Source organism: Pyrgilauda ruficollis, unplaced genomic scaffold (genome assembly GCF_017590135.1).
Source record: "Pyrgilauda ruficollis isolate IOZ18807 unplaced genomic scaffold, ASM1759013v1 scaffold14, whole genome shotgun sequence".
Classification (NCBI taxonomy): domain Eukaryota; kingdom Metazoa; phylum Chordata; class Aves; order Passeriformes; family Passeridae; genus Pyrgilauda; species Pyrgilauda ruficollis.
In genome coordinates this window covers 2170637-2190339 of record NW_024512543.1, presented here as the reverse complement: position 1 = coordinate 2190339, position 19703 = coordinate 2170637, and the positions used below count along the sequence as shown (strand labels likewise).

Below are 19703 nucleotides of genomic sequence, written 5' to 3'. Positions count from 1 at the left end.
CATTCAAAGATTTAAATAATTATGTAATCAGGGTCACATTTCTCTTTGTACTTAACATTATCAAATACACTGGATTATGCTTTCTCTGTGTAGTCAGTGAACTAGCATGAGTGTACCTAGCATGTATGTATAGTTCTTTCCAGCTGACATTCATGTTTTCATGTTCATTTACAGCAGTATTGTACAGATATAACATTTCTCATTATACCAAAGTGATGAGAGTCAAGTCATGAAACTGGCTCTTTCCTAAAGACATCTCATTCATCTGGTAAGCATGTTCACTTCTAAATCTTTTCATCAAAGATACTTCCCTTATATCACTGAAGCAAAATAGTCTTTCTTAAACACACAGTTGCTGAACTTGGTATTACTGAATTCAGTTGCTGGTGCTAATTGACCTGTTGAACTCTATGTTCTTCCATACATTCTGTGATAATTAAAAATAGATTTATCATTTTTATTCAGAACAAAAAATTCAGAGCAAGTTTCTTGGTTATTTGTTTTGGGATATTGTAAGCAACCACCACCTCCAATAGCTCCTGGGGATTCCTTCTGCTCAGCCCAGAGGCCCTGGGGTCTCTCCAGCTCAGGCCAGTGGATGTGGCTGTGGCTTTCCCATTTGCACGTTCAGCCAATAGTGAGGATATGTCTGACTTTACACTAGACTGGTGACTTCTGTCTTATTTTTATTATCCTACTTAGAAAGTCTCTCAGTGAAACACAGACATGATAAACACAAAGATTGCTCGTGAATTCAGTAGGTGGCATTTTCTGAAGATTCCTAGTGTGCATTTTGACAGTCATAGAAAGAGAGCTTGTTTCTAAGATGATCAATTGCCAAACAGTTTTTTTTTATTCTTCTGAATTTAATAAATTCAAGTGAGGATGGTAATATTTTTCAAAAGTATATTTTAACTGAGAGTAATTTTTAGCCTGTATTTTCTTTATTTTTATAGAACCAGATAGATGCATGGCTTTTCAGTAGTTAAGGGTGTTTTTTGGTATGTTTGCTTTTCTTTACTTTTTTTTTTAGGTGCAGTACTGGTAAATTACTAATCATGGCTGTTGTGCTACTATGCAGTGTAATAAAAAAAAAAAAAAAGTTATAAAAGCACAACAATCGATTGATCCCTAAGTACAATACTATGACAAGCCATTGTACCGTACTTCCTCCTGACATTAGTCCAGAATATTTCCCCACCACAACCTTTGAGGGCATAGGAGGAGTTAAGTTTTAGTTTCGGATATATCTAGAAATACGTGACATTTCCAAATTCTGGTTTTTTCTCTTATCCCTCCAATGGTTGCTAATTCTTAGTTCTTAGTCATCCATCAAAACCAGCCTTGCAGTATGTCTAGTTTCTTCAGTGACTCATCATGGATTGGATGTAAGGTAAGGAAGCTGCAGCCAGCAGGTTAGAACAGCTCACCTCTCAAAACCAAAGATGAATAAAATACAAGTGAGCTTTGACAATTCAAGTATATTTTTAATTGGATTTTCAGAGAACCCTTGAATCCCCCATATGTAATTTAAAATTTAATTACCACAGTAGTTATACTGACCTGAATGGACTTTAATTTTTTACTTGCAGATTTTTAGTTGAATTTTTTTTTCCCCGTGTGGTGTGGAATCCAGTAGTGATACTACACAGTTTCATGTTGCTTTCATCACCTCTTTCAGGGTCCCAGAGAGGTAGTCCATAGGACTCATGGCTGAAAATCCTGAATACAAAGTTCTCTGAGTAAAGAAATTAGGAATGGATAAAACTGTATTTAGTTGAATTGAAACTCTGCCTTGAAATTTCTTTTTTGTTTTCTTAAGTTTAAGTTTCACTTTTTATATGTATCATTTGATTGACTTATTATTCTAGTCTTCGTGTTGTCACTTTTTTGTTAATGAATTGAACTTCTGCTCTATTCTGAATATTTTCTAGTCAGTGTGACAAAGTACTCTCCCCTGAGAGGGCTCAGATACCTTACTGCAGTTTCCTGTTGTATTCTCAAACTTAAGAACCTGTAGAAGTTTGTGTAGGAAATACTCATATCACTGTCACTTCCATGTCTGTGAAAACAGGTACAAAAATGTATCGTGGAAGAAAAATAGACATCAGGGAACTGCTTCTCCTATAAATCTCTTCATCGTATTACTGGACAATTATTTTGTACCTCTGAGTAATTTGAATCCTGTCTCTTGAAAATTGAAAGGTACTCAAGGGGAGTGCAGTACTCCAGAAGATTTTGTGGTTTGAGGTTTATTTATTTATTATGGTGATCAATTTATTTATTCACTTCTGAAAGAATTAAAAGCCTAGCTTTGCTTTTTAAACTCAATTTTGAAAAATTTAGAACCATTAGTAGAACACCTGTATTTTGTATTTGCACTTAGCAAAGGCAAGATGTGTGATGTGAAAAAGGCAAGCAAAAATTAGTTCCTCCCTTTGAGGGCTGTGGATTGTTGTAAAGCATAGCTGTTTTAAATTTGCACTCCATTGGTTTATTTTCTAGAATCTGAGTGGTTAATTAACTGGGCTGTCGTTCATTCAAACCTTTTATCTTTCTTTTCTTCTGCAGTAGCCAAAACCTTTAAGTGATTTTGAAATGATAACTGAAGTATCAGGCTTCAGAAAGAACACATGCTTTTGGTGGTAGCCTGACTGGCAACGAATGCTGGTGTTAGATATTAGCATTTGTATGATCTTAGATCTTAAGGTACTTTAGAAAGAACTGTTTAAGCCTTAAACAGGCTGTATTTGACAAATATGAGAACTGACACTGTAGTGCCAGATAGATATCTTGGTTACAATGGAGAGAGGTTTTTTCCCTTCCATCCTGTCCCAGTACATTCTTTCACAGTAAAGAAAACTGTTCCCGTTTTTGGGCTGACCTTCAGAAGTGCTAACTGAAGGCTGTGGAAAAAACTCCCTCTGGACTGTCTAAAGAGAATTGAAGGCTGTACATGTTAGGCTGTGAGTAGAGGCCTAGGTGATCTTGTTGTCATCCTAAAAAAATTTATTGATTCTGATTCTTTTCTAGGCTCCAAAGCTTAAAAGTAAAATGAACAAAGGTATTTTACAAATGTTATTTTTAAAGGTGCTAACCAAAAGCATAAGATGTATTAAAATCCTGAATGTATGCTTAGAGAAAAGGTAATTTTTTTTTTTCATCTGTGGGAAAATACATGTGCAGAAGCAGTATCTTGGTGGATGTTTTTTCTTATTCTGTGAACACCATTATTTTTCCTTTTTGCTTCTGTATCATTAAGATTTGTAGCTGCCAAATATCTTTTACCTATTCTAAGAACTTTTCATTGTCTGCTAATCCTTGCTCTCTGATTGCTAACTGAGCAAAATTAACGCGTCCAATAAGGCAAGGCTGACTGAAGACATTAAAAAAAGGGGGGAAGGAAAAAGAAAAGAAAACAAAATAAAAAAGGGTAGCATTTTGAAACTCCTGTAAACAGAAGAAAAAAATGTTGTAACCTTTTGTTTTGAAGTACATATTCAGAATTAAATCAAACACTGAGAATAATGTGTGATAAATGTCATGCATATTTCTGAGCACAGTGAAATAGCAATGCAATTTGAAGAGGCAGAGCAGAGAATAAAGAGTATTTTCTGTATGATTCACAGATCAGTTCCTGCTAAAGTAACAAATTCATTGATTAGCTCCTGCTTATTATGTTTCAAGTAGACTGGAGGGACTTAAAATACCACAGTCATGATCAGAAGTCTGGAAGAATAGATTTAAACAAGGTTAAAAGATAAAGGAAACCCCATAAACAGGGCTAGAACAGAACAGAGTGGTGAATGAATGAATAGGCGGGGGAGGCTGTAGCATGACATTAAAATAAATCATGATGTAATGTCCTTGAGGGCCAAAGTTGTGCAAGCCATTTTTTTAAGTCTATAGACCTAGATAATAGAAAAAACACTACAAATGAAAACAACAGAAAGCAGATATGTCTAATGAGTAGCTGGGATACAGATGATTTTCCAGTTTAGCCAACATTACCAGATATGTCACAGTTTTCAATATCTTAAAACTTGAATTTTGATATTGCTGTGATATATGTGCTATTTAATAGTATGTCAATAGTGTGATGGAAAATAAAATCTTCAAATTAGTATTTCAAAATCAAAATTAAAATGCATATTTAATTTTTCAGCTCTTTGGATGCAGAAGATCATTAAATAAAAATCAATACTTTTGCATTTTTCAGACTGGTGAAACATTGTGTGTCAGTGGTAAATACATAGCCCAGATGGTATTTGTCATCCAGAAAACTGTAATTCTCCATTCTGCACCAGCAATTCTTGTTTCTTAATTTGTGGGAGAGCTGAAGGTCTTGTCTCTTCCATACAAGGAGAACTTGCATAAGAAGGCTACAGGATTTGTTGCTAAGGGGCATTGTAAGCTATAGAATGTAGAATGTTCAAGACAAAAGCACAAGAGGTTAGCATGAGGAGTATTGGTGGCTTCAGTTGAGCTAACCCGATCTTTATTTACTTATGATAAATTTGTTAGAAAATCCCTCAAGGTACCTAATACAAAAGATGAGCAGAAGCTTGTATGTGGCTACAATTTCCTTTTAACATGGCACAAAGAATTGTAGATAGTAAGTAATTATTTTTTTTTCTTTCACTTGGCAGAAGAACTCTTAATTTCTTTTAATACAATTTTTGAAACTTGGCATTGACAATTGCTCTGTAGCAATGGGAAAACTCCACTGTAGGTAATCATAAAAAGCACACTTTTGTAAATTTTGGACCAAGAATGTATTGGCTTTCTAAGTCTTTGATTAGGCAAATCCAGTATGCTGTTTGCTTGTATTTTTCACCATAAGTGAAGATTTACCAATCTGCTGTTAATTTTAATTTGGTGCTCAGAATTCTCTGATAAGTCAATCCACTACTGTCTTTGGAGGGATATGAGTTACTTGCACACACAATGAAGTGCTTTCTACGCTCTTGCATGCCTATAGAACTGGGGCTTTATGAGATTTACTATTTGCTAATTGTAATCCTTGTAATTTTATTAACATTTCAGAAGAAAATCCTCCTGTTTTCTGAAGCTACTTTTCTTGTTTCATTAAAAAAAAAATCTGGCAATCCCATGTCAGTACTATGACTTCTCATACCTTGCAGAACCCCCCATAAATGCAAGGCCAAGCCTCATACTCACTGTATCAAACTGCTGGAATATTTTTAGGCCTGCACAGTTGTGTATAATTTATGAATACTTTTGAAAGATAGTCCCATAGACAGAGCATAATGTACCACCTACATGAATAGTGAATTGTGCTTTAGGGAAGGATAGAACTAATTTGGATGTGATGATATTAAAAATAGTCAGAACAGCATCATAAAGAATATTTATTAATCATACTATTATATTCTTTGTTGTAAATGTTCTGTCATAGAATAAGGAATCAAACTGTAGTACTAAGAAGAATCTAGATATTTTTTTTTTCTGTTTTGAAATCCCAGTAGCTTGAGGGGTGTCAAATTACATGTGTACTTACCATTCAAAATTAAGACTGGCTTTAAATGCTTAAACTGGAAGTTTGAATGTTCAACTGTCAAATGTATTATAAACCTCTATGATTTGTCTGCTATAAAATTGGAGGGAAGAGGGATAGCAAAAGAGAAGTTTTCCAGTGTTTGTGTGGCATGTAAGGACTGCCAATATGAGACCTTTTTTTTCTCTAATTGTGTCAATTAGTGGTTATTATTGCAATTAAAAACTAGTAAGCTGGTTAAAATAAAGTATTTATTAAGTTTGTTAATTTGTTTTCTCTTAAGATTGCTGTCATGGCAGTTTGGGCATTCTTTTTCTAAAAATGGATTTTTTTGTGGGTGGAGGTACAATGTGGAATAAAGGGGACTGAATTTATATGTTCCTGCCTTTTCTGGACAAGTAAGCTCTATCACGAATTTCAAAGTTTTCAGACCAAATATTCTGACAGCCTGCTTACAGAAAACAGTAGTAATCCTAGTGTAAATTTATGCAATGCAACTAATCTTAGCTACCTAAGAGCAGTTTATATCTAACTGCATGACAATTAGATATGAAAAGTGGAAAGTGCAAGATATGAAGATGGAAAAGTGCAAGAATAAATCTGGTCCAATGATGTTCTCACCTCCTGGATACGATACAGCAATGTGTTTGTGGGCACTGTTCACACAGGAGGTATAATGAACAATAACCCTAATGAAGAATAATTGGGAGGAACTTTTCTTAAATAGGATGAGGGAAAGAACCTAGGCCAGTGAGTGCCAGTCTGCAACTCAGCAAAAGCTATTGCCATGCAGTTATTCTTTCTTGTATCTAGCATGACATGAGGTATCTAGACAACAGTAGTAGTTTTGTTGTGGTTTTGAAACACATATTTTACTTAAACTTTGGATTTGGAAACACTGCAAAAATTGGTCTTCATGTACTTTAGAAAAAATTAAAACCTCCCTGTTTTAAAAAGGGCAGAAGTTTTGCTGCCTGTTATGGGATATATTTTTTAGCTACTCAAAATATCGAACCATAGCAGGACAGGATGATTAATTATTTGCAAGCTGTACAGTCTGAAGTATCAGTGAAGGGTGCTGTTTCAGCTTTAACCTCACTTCAGTATAAAACTAAACTGTTCATCCAAGCTCTTATTTTGCTTTTAAAGTGGCTGTATCATCTTAGAGATACTGTCTGCCCCAAGGTCTCAAGGTAGTAGTTTTGCTTACTAGAATGCATAGGAGTGCATCCCTCTCTGTTCTTCTCATCCTTCAGTGCCCATTCTGTCGCTGCCACACAGTGGTTCCTGTAAGTAGGCAGGGCAAACCAGGGATCTTTTGGGATGACTGTCTTTCATTCTGATTGAATGTTGTTCCTCTTGGATTTTTTTCATAATGTCTCTTCTCACAAGCCAGAATATAAGAGCACCTTGTGCCAGCAAATGCAAATGGATTCATTCCTCTTTTGAGTTCTGCAGTTTGACGTTATGCAAATCTTTCTTTGTGGGTGGGAACCTTGCCATTTCTCCTCTTCTTCCAGTGTTGAATTTCAGCTTTGCTTCCTTATATGGACATGTGCTGGACTGACATTAGTTGCTTATATGGTGTTGGAGAAGGCAGTGTCTTCCCAAAGGGCCAGATCATTAGTTCCCTTAAGCTGTCAGTCTGTGCAGATCACAAACGCTTCTGTTAAGCCACTTTTTCCTCTGTTGGATCTAGTCTTATCAAAAGATATGAGTTCTCTCCCTTTTACCCAAAGGAGTTTCTGTTCCTACTTCTAGGAAGAATCACAAATTTCATTGATCTTGTGTATTTGTGCAGTAACTAAGCTTCATTTTTATTATTAAGTTATGCAGCAATCTTTTTTTTTTTTTTTCCAGCCTACTCGAACAATACTGCTCAAAAAACAAAGTATATAAATCCACAGGATTTCTATACTTTGTCTAATATTGCAAGTTGGCTGCAGTGACATTTAAAAATCACTAAGTATGTTATAAATTAGTGGCCTGAAAAAAATGACACTAGAAAATGTCATAAAGCATCAGGAAAAATGTAAATATTTAAGGTGACTAGCTTAAACTTAATGAAAAGTTTAAGCTTACCTATGGGGAAATCAGTAACTTTAACCTTAAATATAATTTTATTATTTATTCAGTAAAAAAAGTGAATACTGGAGGAGATGGGATTGGTGCTTATGCAGGCTACTGTAGTTGAGAGAAATTTTAAATATATTTTTTTGTTCAATGCGTTTTAGTTTAATATTTTATATTTTTGTAGCATTCCAAAAGCTACAGTAATGACATAATTAATAAAAAATTACATATGAAAAATAGTGATAAATTTACAGAAATGTGAGAAAAATTGAAAGAGGAAATTTGTGTTGGCTTGAAAGAGCACAGCTACAGACTAAAAATAAATTTGTGAATTGCCTACTTTTCCTTTTTTTTTTCTTTTTTGCAGAAAGATAGCCAATTAAGAGACAAGTAGAGCTCTAAAGGTAAATCACCCTAGCTATTTGCTTTAGTTTAGGGTTGGCTCTACTGAAGCAGACCCAAGGTCCGTCTGGAGACACCTGAGCTAAGGTACCTGAATGTACTGTATTATAAGCTACTTTCCCACATACTTTCTAGACCTGCAATAGTTTATGTCTGAGGGACACATCTGAGCCAGATGTGCAATCTTTGTGTTTAGAAATAGTTATCCTGTATCCTTCTTGCATCTTGTGCTGTCTGCACTCTCTGGTTGCGTGGAGTCCCACAACCCAGCTTCAAGTTATAAAGATTTGCCACATTTTATCTGTTTTGCATCTGTTACCTGCTGGGTTCATTTGCTGCTTCTAGGTGAGAAGAGACAATGAGCAGTTAGTCCCCATCTGCCCTTTTTATGCCTTTCCTGGTTTTAGATCTCTTTCATGTTCCTTTGGTTTCCCTCTTTTGGCTTAAGGCATTAAATTGCTTCTGATCCAGAATCTGTTCTATGCCTATTCTAATGTTACATTTTTTAAGACTGGGCTTGGGAAACCAAGACTCTGCACAGTATTTGAGGTAATGCGTGATAGCAGTGTAATGGTGTTCTGTGTGCTGTTCACTCCTGCCTTTTTAAGAATTACACAGAGTTTGCTGCTTTGCACCCTGCGTAGCACTGATTTTGATGTGGAAGGGTGTTGGTTAGCTCTAAGCTTTCTTTGAGAATTACTGCCTGTTGCATTTTCAGTACTGGGCTTCATTTGCCACTTTAAAATCTACTTTCTCCATCTTATGGAGTTCTTAAGTCATTCTTCACTGCCTGCCTTCATCTGCACTAACACATGGTATCATCAGCAAATTTTGTGGTTTCATTTTCTCCTCTTCTCTTCTCTTCTGTTGAAGAGGGAAGAGATTAAATAGCTAGAACCCCAGAGAATCACACAGCTTGTTTATTTTATTGTGAAAATTGGCAATTTGCTTTTTTCTTCCTACTTTAAGGTAATTATTTATTCATACAAAGCCTCCTCTTATTTTACTGTTCTGAAGTCTTGGGTGAGAAAGGGAGTGGGATATCAGTGAGAGCTTTTGGAAGTGCATGTAAATTCTTTGAATTAGATCCTGCTTATGTGCATGATATTTTGCTTCTTTCAAGAAATTGTCTTAGATCACACAGCAGAACTTCACATCCCATGTTGACTCTTCCCCAAAATACTGTATTATCTGCATAGCCATTACATTTCTGATAGTTTCTGCTTTTTCCATCCAGCACATTTAGCTGGTATTGCATGGTCTTCTGCAGTTTGCCTTTCACTGTTCCCAGCATCCTTGAGCTGTCATTTAGCTCTTTAAAGCTTTAAAGGCTTAAAGGCATTCCTGTTCTTATTAAAATATTTCTTAGTCACCTGGCATTCATAAAGGAGCAAGTGTACTACTGTTTGTTTTTCTGAACCTCTTGTGGTATAATTTTATTTGTTTGGGTTTCCTGACTCTTGTTAGCCTCTGCTTTAGTTTTTAATAGGAAGGTTTGTTTTCTGGTTTGTTTTTTTTTTTTTTTTTTGGGTTTTTTTGGTTTTTTTGGTTTTTTTTTTGGGTTTTTTTGGGGTTTTTTTGGTTTGTTTTTTGGTTTTGTTTTTTTTTTTTTTTTTGTTTGTTTTTTTTTTTGTTTTTTTTTTTTTTTTTTTTTTTTTTTTTTTTTTTTTTTTTTTGTATGTGTAGTTTTGGAATTTTTTCTTTTTGAATCATTGTGTATTTTGGTTTTTGTTGGCTTCACCCTGCTTCTCATTTGAAAAAATTTGTATCTGTCTTTGATTTCAATAGGCTGCAGTTCCTTTATGTGCTAAATTAGTTCTGTTCTTCCTGAACAGACACTCTTTGTTCCAGAACCAGCACTGATTTCAAAAGATCCTTCCTTCTCACTCCTTTCTCTGTGACACATTTTAAGTTTTGAAGACATCATTTAGCCTTGGTCAGATAATCCTGATGTTTGGTCACATGTTTTTATTTTAAAATGTGACTAGTAGTGTTGCATAGTTGTGCCAGGGAAATAATATAGAGTATTGTTCTTTTTGAATCTGGTTACAAATATCCTGTATAGTTTGCAGCGCAGGCTACAAATATCCTTGCTATCAGTATTCTATGAAGATAAACTGTGAAAGAGTTGGGGCATTTCAGCCTGAGGAAGAGAAGACTCTGGGGAAACTTCATAGCACCTTTCAGTATCCAAAGGTGGCTAAAAGAGAGATTATGATTAAAAAGTGGATTTAGAGTATAATATTTGCACTTGCAGCACTTCTTTACAGCCATGGCAGTCTTAGAAAGATCATGTTAATTCCTTGCTATTCTCATCCTCCAATTTCATCTCTAAGACTACAGATTATTTTTCTTCTGTCTTCAGTAATGTTTTATGGATTGAGAGAGGTTTTAAATTAACAAAACCATTCCACTAATAGATTTTTTTCCTGCTGAAAACTGATTTTCTTCCATTTTTTTCTATTTTTAGACTTTAAATTTCACAAATGAGAAAATATTTATTAGAGATTACAGGTAGGATGTGTTTTGATTCTGCTATTCAAAGAGTATTTGTAGGAAAAGCTAATTGGGAGAATGAAAAACTGAAAGATACCTTTTATTTAAATAAATTGATTTGGCTATATGGTATATTTGAGTGGTAGGAAAGCATGGTTGGTTTAGTTCTGCCATTTTCATAATAATTTCACATTTAAAAAAACAAACAGTATTGTTTAATATTTGCTTATCATGACTGTTACCAAAGACCATGTGTAAGGTTTACTTGAATACATTATTTTCAGCTACTCTGTATTTGAAGGCCAAATGATACTTGTAGGTAAGATAAAAATTATTCTCAAGAAAAGCATTTTTTTTGTTGAAACTAACTCAAGAGTTATTGCAAGTGGTTTGATTACTGTTCATGGAATAAAAGGAGGTTATTTTCAGGGTAAAGGAACTTGTGAAAAGATAATTGGTTAGACTAACATTCTCATTGACATAATTTGCATTAAATATGCTACAGTGAATTGTAGTTATGCTTTTCCATTTGAAAGGCCTGCTTTGTTAACTTACTTAAAGAGTCTAATTAAACTACAGTGTAAGTCATGCTCTTTAATTCAGCAATACGATATCAAACTGAGGATCCATGATTACCAACCTTGTGAGTGTGGACAGTCATAAACCGGTTCTTGACCCCACTGGATTTTCTAGATGAAATAGTTTGATTTAGCTAGTTTACATCTGATCATTCTCAGATACTGAAAGCATTTAACCAATCCTTTATTTTAATTTTATTCTTTTATAAGAGTAGAGAAACCTATTTCCTCCTTGATGCAGTGTGAACAATAACTAGAGCAGTCTTGGGAATATTGGAAGAAAGTTCCAATGCATTTGTTCTAGTAGTAGGAACACTTTGAGGACCATTTTCATTTTGGTAGGACTTCTTTGCAAATGTAACTAAATAGAGCCTTTAAAGTATAAGCTGTTAAAACATTAATTTGCACATTTTCATACCCATTTTAAAATCAGGAGACTAATATTTTTATTTCTTTGGTTTTCAGAAGTAATTATTATGTATTAACAGTACTCCAGATATTTTGAAACAGAGGCTTTTACTTCCTCTTGTACAATGAAGGGGGAGGTGCCTTTGTCAGTAGTGAGACAGCTGCAAGTGCTCAAGTTAAGTGTTTGCATGTGCAGATAGATGCATAAAGATATAGGGTCTTATTTTTCCCTATATCTAGCATCCCTAGAAAAAGCATGAAACCTGGCGTTTTTATTGTATGAACTGAACATATGTAAAATTAGGCACCTTATTAGATATCTAAGTCTTAATTTCAGTGCTTATTTTTAATTATGGGCACTTGTACTGTTTGATGGTGGCTGTTTTCAAAATAGTCATCTCTGGAGATGCTGAATGTAAACTAAAACATAGCTGATCAGGCAAGGTTGTGTATCAGCACAACACTGCTGAGCCATGTTAGATAAAGCAATTGAAAACAAAGAAATACATATTCAAGCTGGACATGGTAATGGCCGTAAATATTTATACAAATATTCAGCTGAGAAGGTCACTTTCTTGCTGTAATGGTTCTGAAAATGACAATACTGGATGTGCCAGGTACTCAGTGTTACTAGCATATGACTATATTTGCATACCCAATACCATACATGAAATGCAATAAACTGGAAATGCACTTTAGATATTAAAAAAAAAAAAAAAATTAAAATTCACGGCAAATTAGTTTTAAATTCCACCTGAAGGATGATTAGATCTCTTGTTTCTCATTATTTGGCAGAGAAATAGGCCAATTGCAATGCCACTTTGCTGCTTATTCCTTTTTTTTGCGAAAGAGAAGCCAGCTGATGCTTGCACTATTGAGTAAAACTGGTGGAAGATTGCACTCTCCTACATTTTGAGACAGGCAGACAATGAAAAAGAAGCCATTTTGGGGAAGGCAGATTATGTGTTCTGATTTTGTCTGCAGGATTAAGGGCATGATTCAGGAATCATCAAAGGTATGAATGGCAGTTAGGATGTCAAGAGCCAAATGAAAGCTAGATGATCAATTGTTGGCAAAGCCATTGAAAACTTCCTCTAGGGCATTCATTCTCTTTTAGAGAGAGCTGTTGCTTCTCAGCCAACTGCTGAAATAAATCACAGTGGCTTACAGATGATCACAGAATGGGTCAGGTTGGAAGGAACCACAGTGGATCATCTGGCCCAACCTCCCTGCTCAAGCAGGGTCATCCCAGAGCACGTGGGACAGGTTTGTGTTCTGATGGTTCTTGAATATCACTAGGGAGGGAGACTCCACAACCGCCCTGGACAACCTGTTCCAGTGCTCACAGGAAAGAAGCTCTTCCTCATGTTTTGGTGTAACTTCCTGTGCATCAGTTTCTACCCATTGCCTCTTGTCCTATTGATTGGCACCACCAAGGAGAGCATCTTAACATGCTCCCTTCAGATACCTACAGACACTGATGAGATCCCCTTTCGGTCATCTCTTCTTGAGACTGAACAGGCCCAGCTCACTCAGCCTTTTGTAAAAAGAGAGACTATCCAGACCTTTGACCAACTTAGTAGCTCTCTAATTCTCAGGTTCAAATTTCATTTCCTTCATGTAATAATTCTGCATGGCTTTTTTTTTTTTTTTCCCCTAATAGAACTCCTGAAAGTTACTTATCCTTAAATTGCAGTCTAAGAAGAAACATCTTAGCTTTCTCTTACTCTGTACATTTGGCCATCATTTTGCAACCCTAATCTTTCATGTTTCCTCTGTCACAGACCTTACTTATTCTTTTGAGTTACTGGAGTTCTTGTATGTTTTCTTCAGTAAATAAATTTGTAGGTCTGTCTTTTGTAACACAGCATGGGGCTGCAATAAAAATATTGCGTTTCAGGCAAAAGGATAATCCACCATCCCTTATAGTAAGAAAAAGTTTCTACTGGCTTGAAAGAATGTTGTAGGTTAGAAGATTCTGTAATTATGTATTTTACTTAATCCTGTTTAGGGGTTTCTTTTAATTCAGTCCTTTTTGCATATGGATTGGAACTTGGAGTTCAGTACCTTTTTTCTGATGATGTGCTGGAGGAGGGAGTAGTAGGAAGAGAGAGAATATAGCTACCAGACAACAGGAAGTCTTTATTTGGCTTGTATAATCCAGTTTTAGAAATATTTCCATGTTGGTGAGAGAAAGTCTATCTACAGGACTTTCAAAGCTGTTCATAAGACATTCACTCTGTGAATACTGTGTGTATTCCTATTATGTTGTCTGTATTGGACCTTTAAATTAAAATCTTGCATGTTGGCATGGCACTTAACACCTCATCATTCAGTTTTGTATTTGTTGCCCCTTTTTAGTGCTGTTTTGCAATAAATTATTAAAAGTCCTGTAGAAGTTTGGCACAAATAAGTTTAATATTGTGAATACAAGCAGCATTAATATTTATTTCTTGAATTTACCTCTTTGGGGTTAGGAACTTCAAAGAAAACATTTTTATTCTTTTTTAAAATAAATATATTTTTTATTTCTTTTCCTTAGGAGATTCCTTTACACAGTTTCGGTTTGCTGACGAGAAAGAATGGGATAAAGAAAGTATATGCCATAAGCAGGTAACAGAATTACCATTCAAATGATTTTATATAGATAATCACCTGGGACAGAATATCTAGGCAGTTGTGCCTTCAGCAACAAATTGTTAATACAGTAATAGGACTCTTTATTCTGTATATTTTTATACACTTCTCTCTAATGCTGGAGGATCTTGTTCTTGGGCCCTGTACTTTTTTTTCTACTGAAGACTAATCAAAGCTGCAGGCTCGGTTTTTAAGTTATGTTGGGAGGAAAGAACAAGAAAGCCCTCCAGTGAAGAGAAATCAGACTGTCTCTTTGCTTTACTGACATAGGAATTCAGCCTTCCTTTTTCAGCTGTATTCAAGAGAAAAGTGTTTAATAGAATGACTATAACAAAACCTGTAGGAGTATATTCATATATTGGACTATGAAGTGTTCTAGTTCCTTCAGATTAGCAGTTCATATCCTCTGGTTGAAACGTCATGCCCTAAATAATTAGGACACCAACCAGATTTTTTGTATATGAATTCTTTATGCTTGAATAAAAAGAAGCATAGCAGTAGAAGTCTCCTGTTTGTCTATCAGGATACCTTAAAGTGTCTCAATCTCTGCAGCTGTCTTCCTCATCCAGGTCACCTAAACGTTTGCAAAATATATGCTTTTGTCTTTCAGGCTTTTCTTAAAATTCCTGTGAAACTCAGCTTGAGTGTCTCTTGTAACATCCACATATATTCAAATTTTAAAAATTTGCTATTTATTTTCTAAAATATTACAATAATTATTCCCTGGGAAGTGGTATTTAAAGGTACTTTAGAGTTGCAAAGTCAAATTAAAGTGAGGAACTAAACCCAAATGCAGCATTTTTCTAATCCACCACCTGTTTATTTAGTGGAACACAGGCTTTCAGTGACTATTTTTTCTCATCGGTTCTTCTGTTCCTAGTGTGCAGGATGGTGTCAATATCCCAAGTATTAATTTCTTCATAATTTCCTCAGAGGATTTTCATTATAGCATTTAGGTGATTAGAACACAATAATTAATTCCTGAATGGCTAAAGCCATTGTGAGCAGACTGAAGCTACATATTGTCACCATTACCCTTCCTTTGATTTCTTATTTTAATGCAGAATTCTGTCCCAGATGGTTTCACAGCATTATCTAATTTTTTACATTGTCTCTGATCTTCAGCCTGGTATTTCATTTTTTTTATGACCCATCTTTCTTCTCCCTGAAAGGCAGATCCAAGTCTAATTTTCATCCTAGATACCATTTGCCAAATTCCTGGCCTTTGCCTCTTAACTCACCTGTTTTTTCTAGTTCTTTGCCTGTCTACACATTATGTAAAGGATTAAGAATTTTAAACTGAAGTAAATCGGTTATGAGGAAACAGAATAAAGCAGAAGACATAGAACTAGTTGCAGAATTATTAGATATTTCTCATTCTCTATCTTTTGTAGAAAGCAATGGCAAAACATCAGTTTCAAATGTGGAATGGAATTGTTACAGTGATGTCAACAATAACAGAATTTAAATTTATTAAGAATACTGTCTTTCATTTTCACAAAAAGTAGGTATACATTTGCTTCACTGCATATTGATAAAATGTAATAAAAATCATGGTCTCATTCATATCATGGTCTGCAATTGAAAAAGCATAGTTATTAGTCATTTGGATTTTTCAATAAAAAATGGCAATTTCAGCAACAAAGTATGCCTCTACAATTTTTTTGAGCAAATAATGCTATGTGCCATGAAGTGTTCATAATCTATTAGGTACTGCTTTTATCCCTTTGCTTTTTATTAGAACACCACTTTTAGAGAAGTCTCTACTTGGATATCAAATTCCTTCTATTATTTCTCAAAATTCCCCTTTTCCTTTATCCTCAACGTTTCCTCCTCTTCCCTATCTCCACTTTTTTACCTTCATTTGCAATGTTCATTCATGTTAGTATTTTGTCAAGTATACATATCTCTTCCAAAATGCACTTAAATATTTGTTATTCAATTATATTTTTAGAATTTTTTGTGTTACAAGATTCATACAATTGCCTTGTCCTTTGCAACCGTGCAGAAGCTACATTTGATCCTTAGTATCTGTCAAAATAACTGTATTTTCTGAACATCTAGTTCATTGCTGGGTAATAAAAATTATTTGCTGAAGACTTTGTGAGGTTACTTTCACCAATCATATTTGATGGTGATCACTAATCCATTGTAAAATGAAGTTCTCAATACAGAAGAAAAATTCTTGTATCAGATATATTTTTAGTCCTTTTATTCTCATTACTGGATACCAGAACCTGTATTTGGATACAAGAAACTGTTAAATCTGCCTCATTGTTTCTTTTAAAATTTATTTTAATTTTGCAAATATACTGTCAGAGCACACTATGTCTTTGATGTTCATTCTTGCTTCATGTGCAGGTGTTAAAAGCCTGTTAAAAGGTGTTGACTGGCTTTTGGAAGCAGTGTGAATTTCTTTGACAAATCTCTTACGAGTCACAAAACTCTTCTAATTTTTGAGTATTTGGACTTCTAAATGTCTGTGCCAGTCTACATCATATTGAGAGGGACAAATTTTTGTCTTTTCAAGTGAGATTTGGAAGCAACTTCCTATTTCCGTGAATATACAGACTGAGAGCATAGACTGAACTTAAGTGTTTCATTGTCATGTTTTGAAATACGTGATGGATATCAGATTTATCTTTGCCAGTTTATCCATGGTGAATGTGTTCAGAATGTTCTATTGTACTCTGAGCTTGAAATCTGTTTTAAAACTACTGAAATCTGGTCTGTTCTTTAGAAACTACAAATATTGCTGGTCCATTTTGTGTAATTTTGTTTTTTAAAAAAGGGTCAAGAGAAACAGCAACTTCAATACCTGTCACAGTAATAAGTTCTCATTTAGCAGCAGTAGCATATCTTTCTTGAGTGTCCTTTTAGAAGTGTTTGTAACTATATACGTTGTTGCTTTTGGAAATATCAAAACATTTGAAAAGATGGGGAAGTATGAAAAGGCCTCTGTTGAGCTGCATGGGATGATTACTTGGGAAATAGTGGCAACTCATTAAATAATGGCATTTCACACTGCATGAAAGCTTCACAATTCAAAAGGTGTTTCAGTTGGAAAAGCTTCTTATGTCATTGTCAACTTCCTGAACTATTTCCTACTTTGGATTTCAAGGTATTATCTAAGGAGCATTCTATTTATACCTTGTTTTTTAACCTTAAGTAATTGTATGCATTTTAGGTGTTTTTATGTTATTATTTAGCCAAGCTGCTTCATAAAAGTGTATTTTAAACTAATAATTTGTGTATTTAATTCAATTTCTTGAATGTATGTGACAGGACAATGTAATAAGTTATGAGGGTTTTTTTGGTGGATGTTTTTGTGTTCAGTTGGTTGTTGTGGTTTTTTTTCACAAGTGTACTATATGTTGAATTGTGTTTCAGTTCTCCACACTTTCTGTTGACTGCCAGTCTTTGGTTCAGGCCCTTCAGGAATTGCCTCTACATCTGAGGCTGAATGTAGCTGCTGACCTTGTGCAGGTAATGCTGTGAAATTTCACAAGAAAATGCAAATATTTTTAGGAGAAATAATGTGTGCAAGAATGATTAGTCTTCAAGCAGAAGTAGAATTTATTATATAAGTAAATGCATTAATTTAGATCGGTGTGTCAAGTGGCATGTAATGCAGGATACCCCTCTGTTGACACATTTTGTGTGCCTGTTTGCCTTAAACCAAATGTCTGGATGTGCAACATATTAGATTTAAGTATCAGAGTATTTGACATGGAATTATTGCACTGTTTTTGTGTCTGCTCTTGTTAGTAGCTGTTACAAAATTTTAGTGCAAACTTTTAAGTGATTTCACATTCTTCCTGATAAGTATATTAATTGTGATTTAATCTTCTACATAACTAATATCAACAAACGTGCTTTTCTCCATGAATCAATCCTTATAGGTAAAACTGTCAATTGTACAGGTGAAGAAAGTGTCATTTATTCACCAGTGGCAGGATAGCAACAATATTAGTAAAGTGTTCCTTCAAGCTGTGAAAAAGAAATACTAATGTAAGGAAGGAAGATCCAGTGAGACTTAAATATGAAATTGTTAAAAGGCTCCATTTGTCCAAGCAAGGAGGACTATGGCCCTTGCAGAAGGATTAAGACTAGCCCTAGGGAGAAGGACTTTGGGGGTGTTTGTGAATGAAAAGCTCAACATGACTCAGCATGCACCATGTTTCAAAGGAAACCTGACCATCAGGTTGGGAGAGGTGATTCTCACTGTCTGCTCTGCTCTTGTGAGATCCCACCTGGAGAGCTGCATCCAGCTCTGGGGTCCCCAGCACAGGAAAGACATGGACCTGTTGGAGTAAGTGTGGAGGAAGGGCACAGAGTTGATCAGGGAGCTGGAGCACCTCTCCTGTGAAGACAGACTGAGAGTTGGGGCTCTTCAGGCTGGAAAACAGAAGGTGCCAGAGAGAACTTAAGCACCTTCCAGTACCTACAGAGCAGAGCTGGAGAGGGACTTTTCACATGGGCGTGTATAGATAGGACAAGGGAAATAGCTTTAAGCTGAAGGAGGGTTGGTTTGGATTAGATTTCAAGAAGTTCTTGACTGTGAGAGTGGTGAGGCACTGGAACAGCTTTCCTAGAGAAGCTATGGACTACCTATCCCTGGAAGTGTTCAATGCCAGGTTGGACGAGGCTTTGAGCAATCTGGATTACTGGAAAGTTCCCTGTCCATGGCAGGCAGCATAGAATAGGTAATCTTTAAGGTCCCTTCCAAACCAAACCATTCTATGATTGTGTCAGTCCCCATGTTAGCATACAATCTCATATTCTGTAATAAGGGATAAAAGGAGTTTATAGTTTGCATTTACTTTTGCAAAAGTGTCAAGATAACTTTAATTTGCTTTTACTTCTGAACTAGATTCTGCTCAAATTTCCTGTACCTTCTTAAGTGTTCAAATATAGCAAGTATGAATTATAATCCAAATTAGACAGAATAGTAATAATAGATAATCATTATAAGGATTCACGTCCTTTCTTGTACTCATAGGCATCAACACCTCTAGAGATTCCACAGATGAAGTCTAAAATTTTTGAAGATGGGAAGAAGAGAGAGCAGCTGTTCCGACAGTCTCTGACTCAAAGTGAAACAGGGCTGGTCTCCCATCCTGTTGGTAATTCTGTTGCTCCATCAGAACCTGGGAGTAAAAATGGCTCTCAGGCAAATGCAAGAGAATCATTACAAAGAGTCCATGCACTATCAAATCAAGACACTGACCATTTGGATGAGGAACTAGATCTTCTCCTGAATCTAGAGGCTCCCATTAGTACAGAAAATAGACCTATGTCAGGTACTTTATCCTGCAGCATATCGACTGAGAAAGATTTGAAAACGGATTGTAAGGAAAATGGTAAGTTTTCTCCCCAACATGACCTTATTTAATTTCCATTGCTTTCTGTTTTGGTGATGTTTTTGAATTTTTGGTAAGCCAGTCAACACTACTGCTATCATAAATGAAATGCAGTGTGACAGAGATTATCTGGGGCTGTGTTCTGGCCCATTTGTTCATTTTCAGTTTTAACTCCTCACTAACCTGTGAAGTTTCACCATTGTCAGTTTACTTTAAACATTAAGTGAA

At 35.3% G+C, this 19703-nt stretch overlaps 1 protein-coding gene across 1 annotated transcript in view; it reads left to right on the top strand.

Moving 5' to 3' along the window:
• Positions 1–19703, top strand: part of AVEN (apoptosis and caspase activation inhibitor) — an 86151-nt gene that overhangs the window by 65590 nt on the left and 858 nt on the right. Inside the window, exons 3-5 of the mRNA XM_041459928.1 lie at positions 14018–14088; positions 17503–17598; positions 19115–19475. Of these exons, the coding sequence (XP_041315862.1) occupies positions 14018–14088; positions 17503–17598; positions 19115–19475 (528 nt within the window). The remainder of the gene's footprint in view (positions 1–14017; positions 14089–17502; positions 17599–19114; positions 19476–19703) is intronic.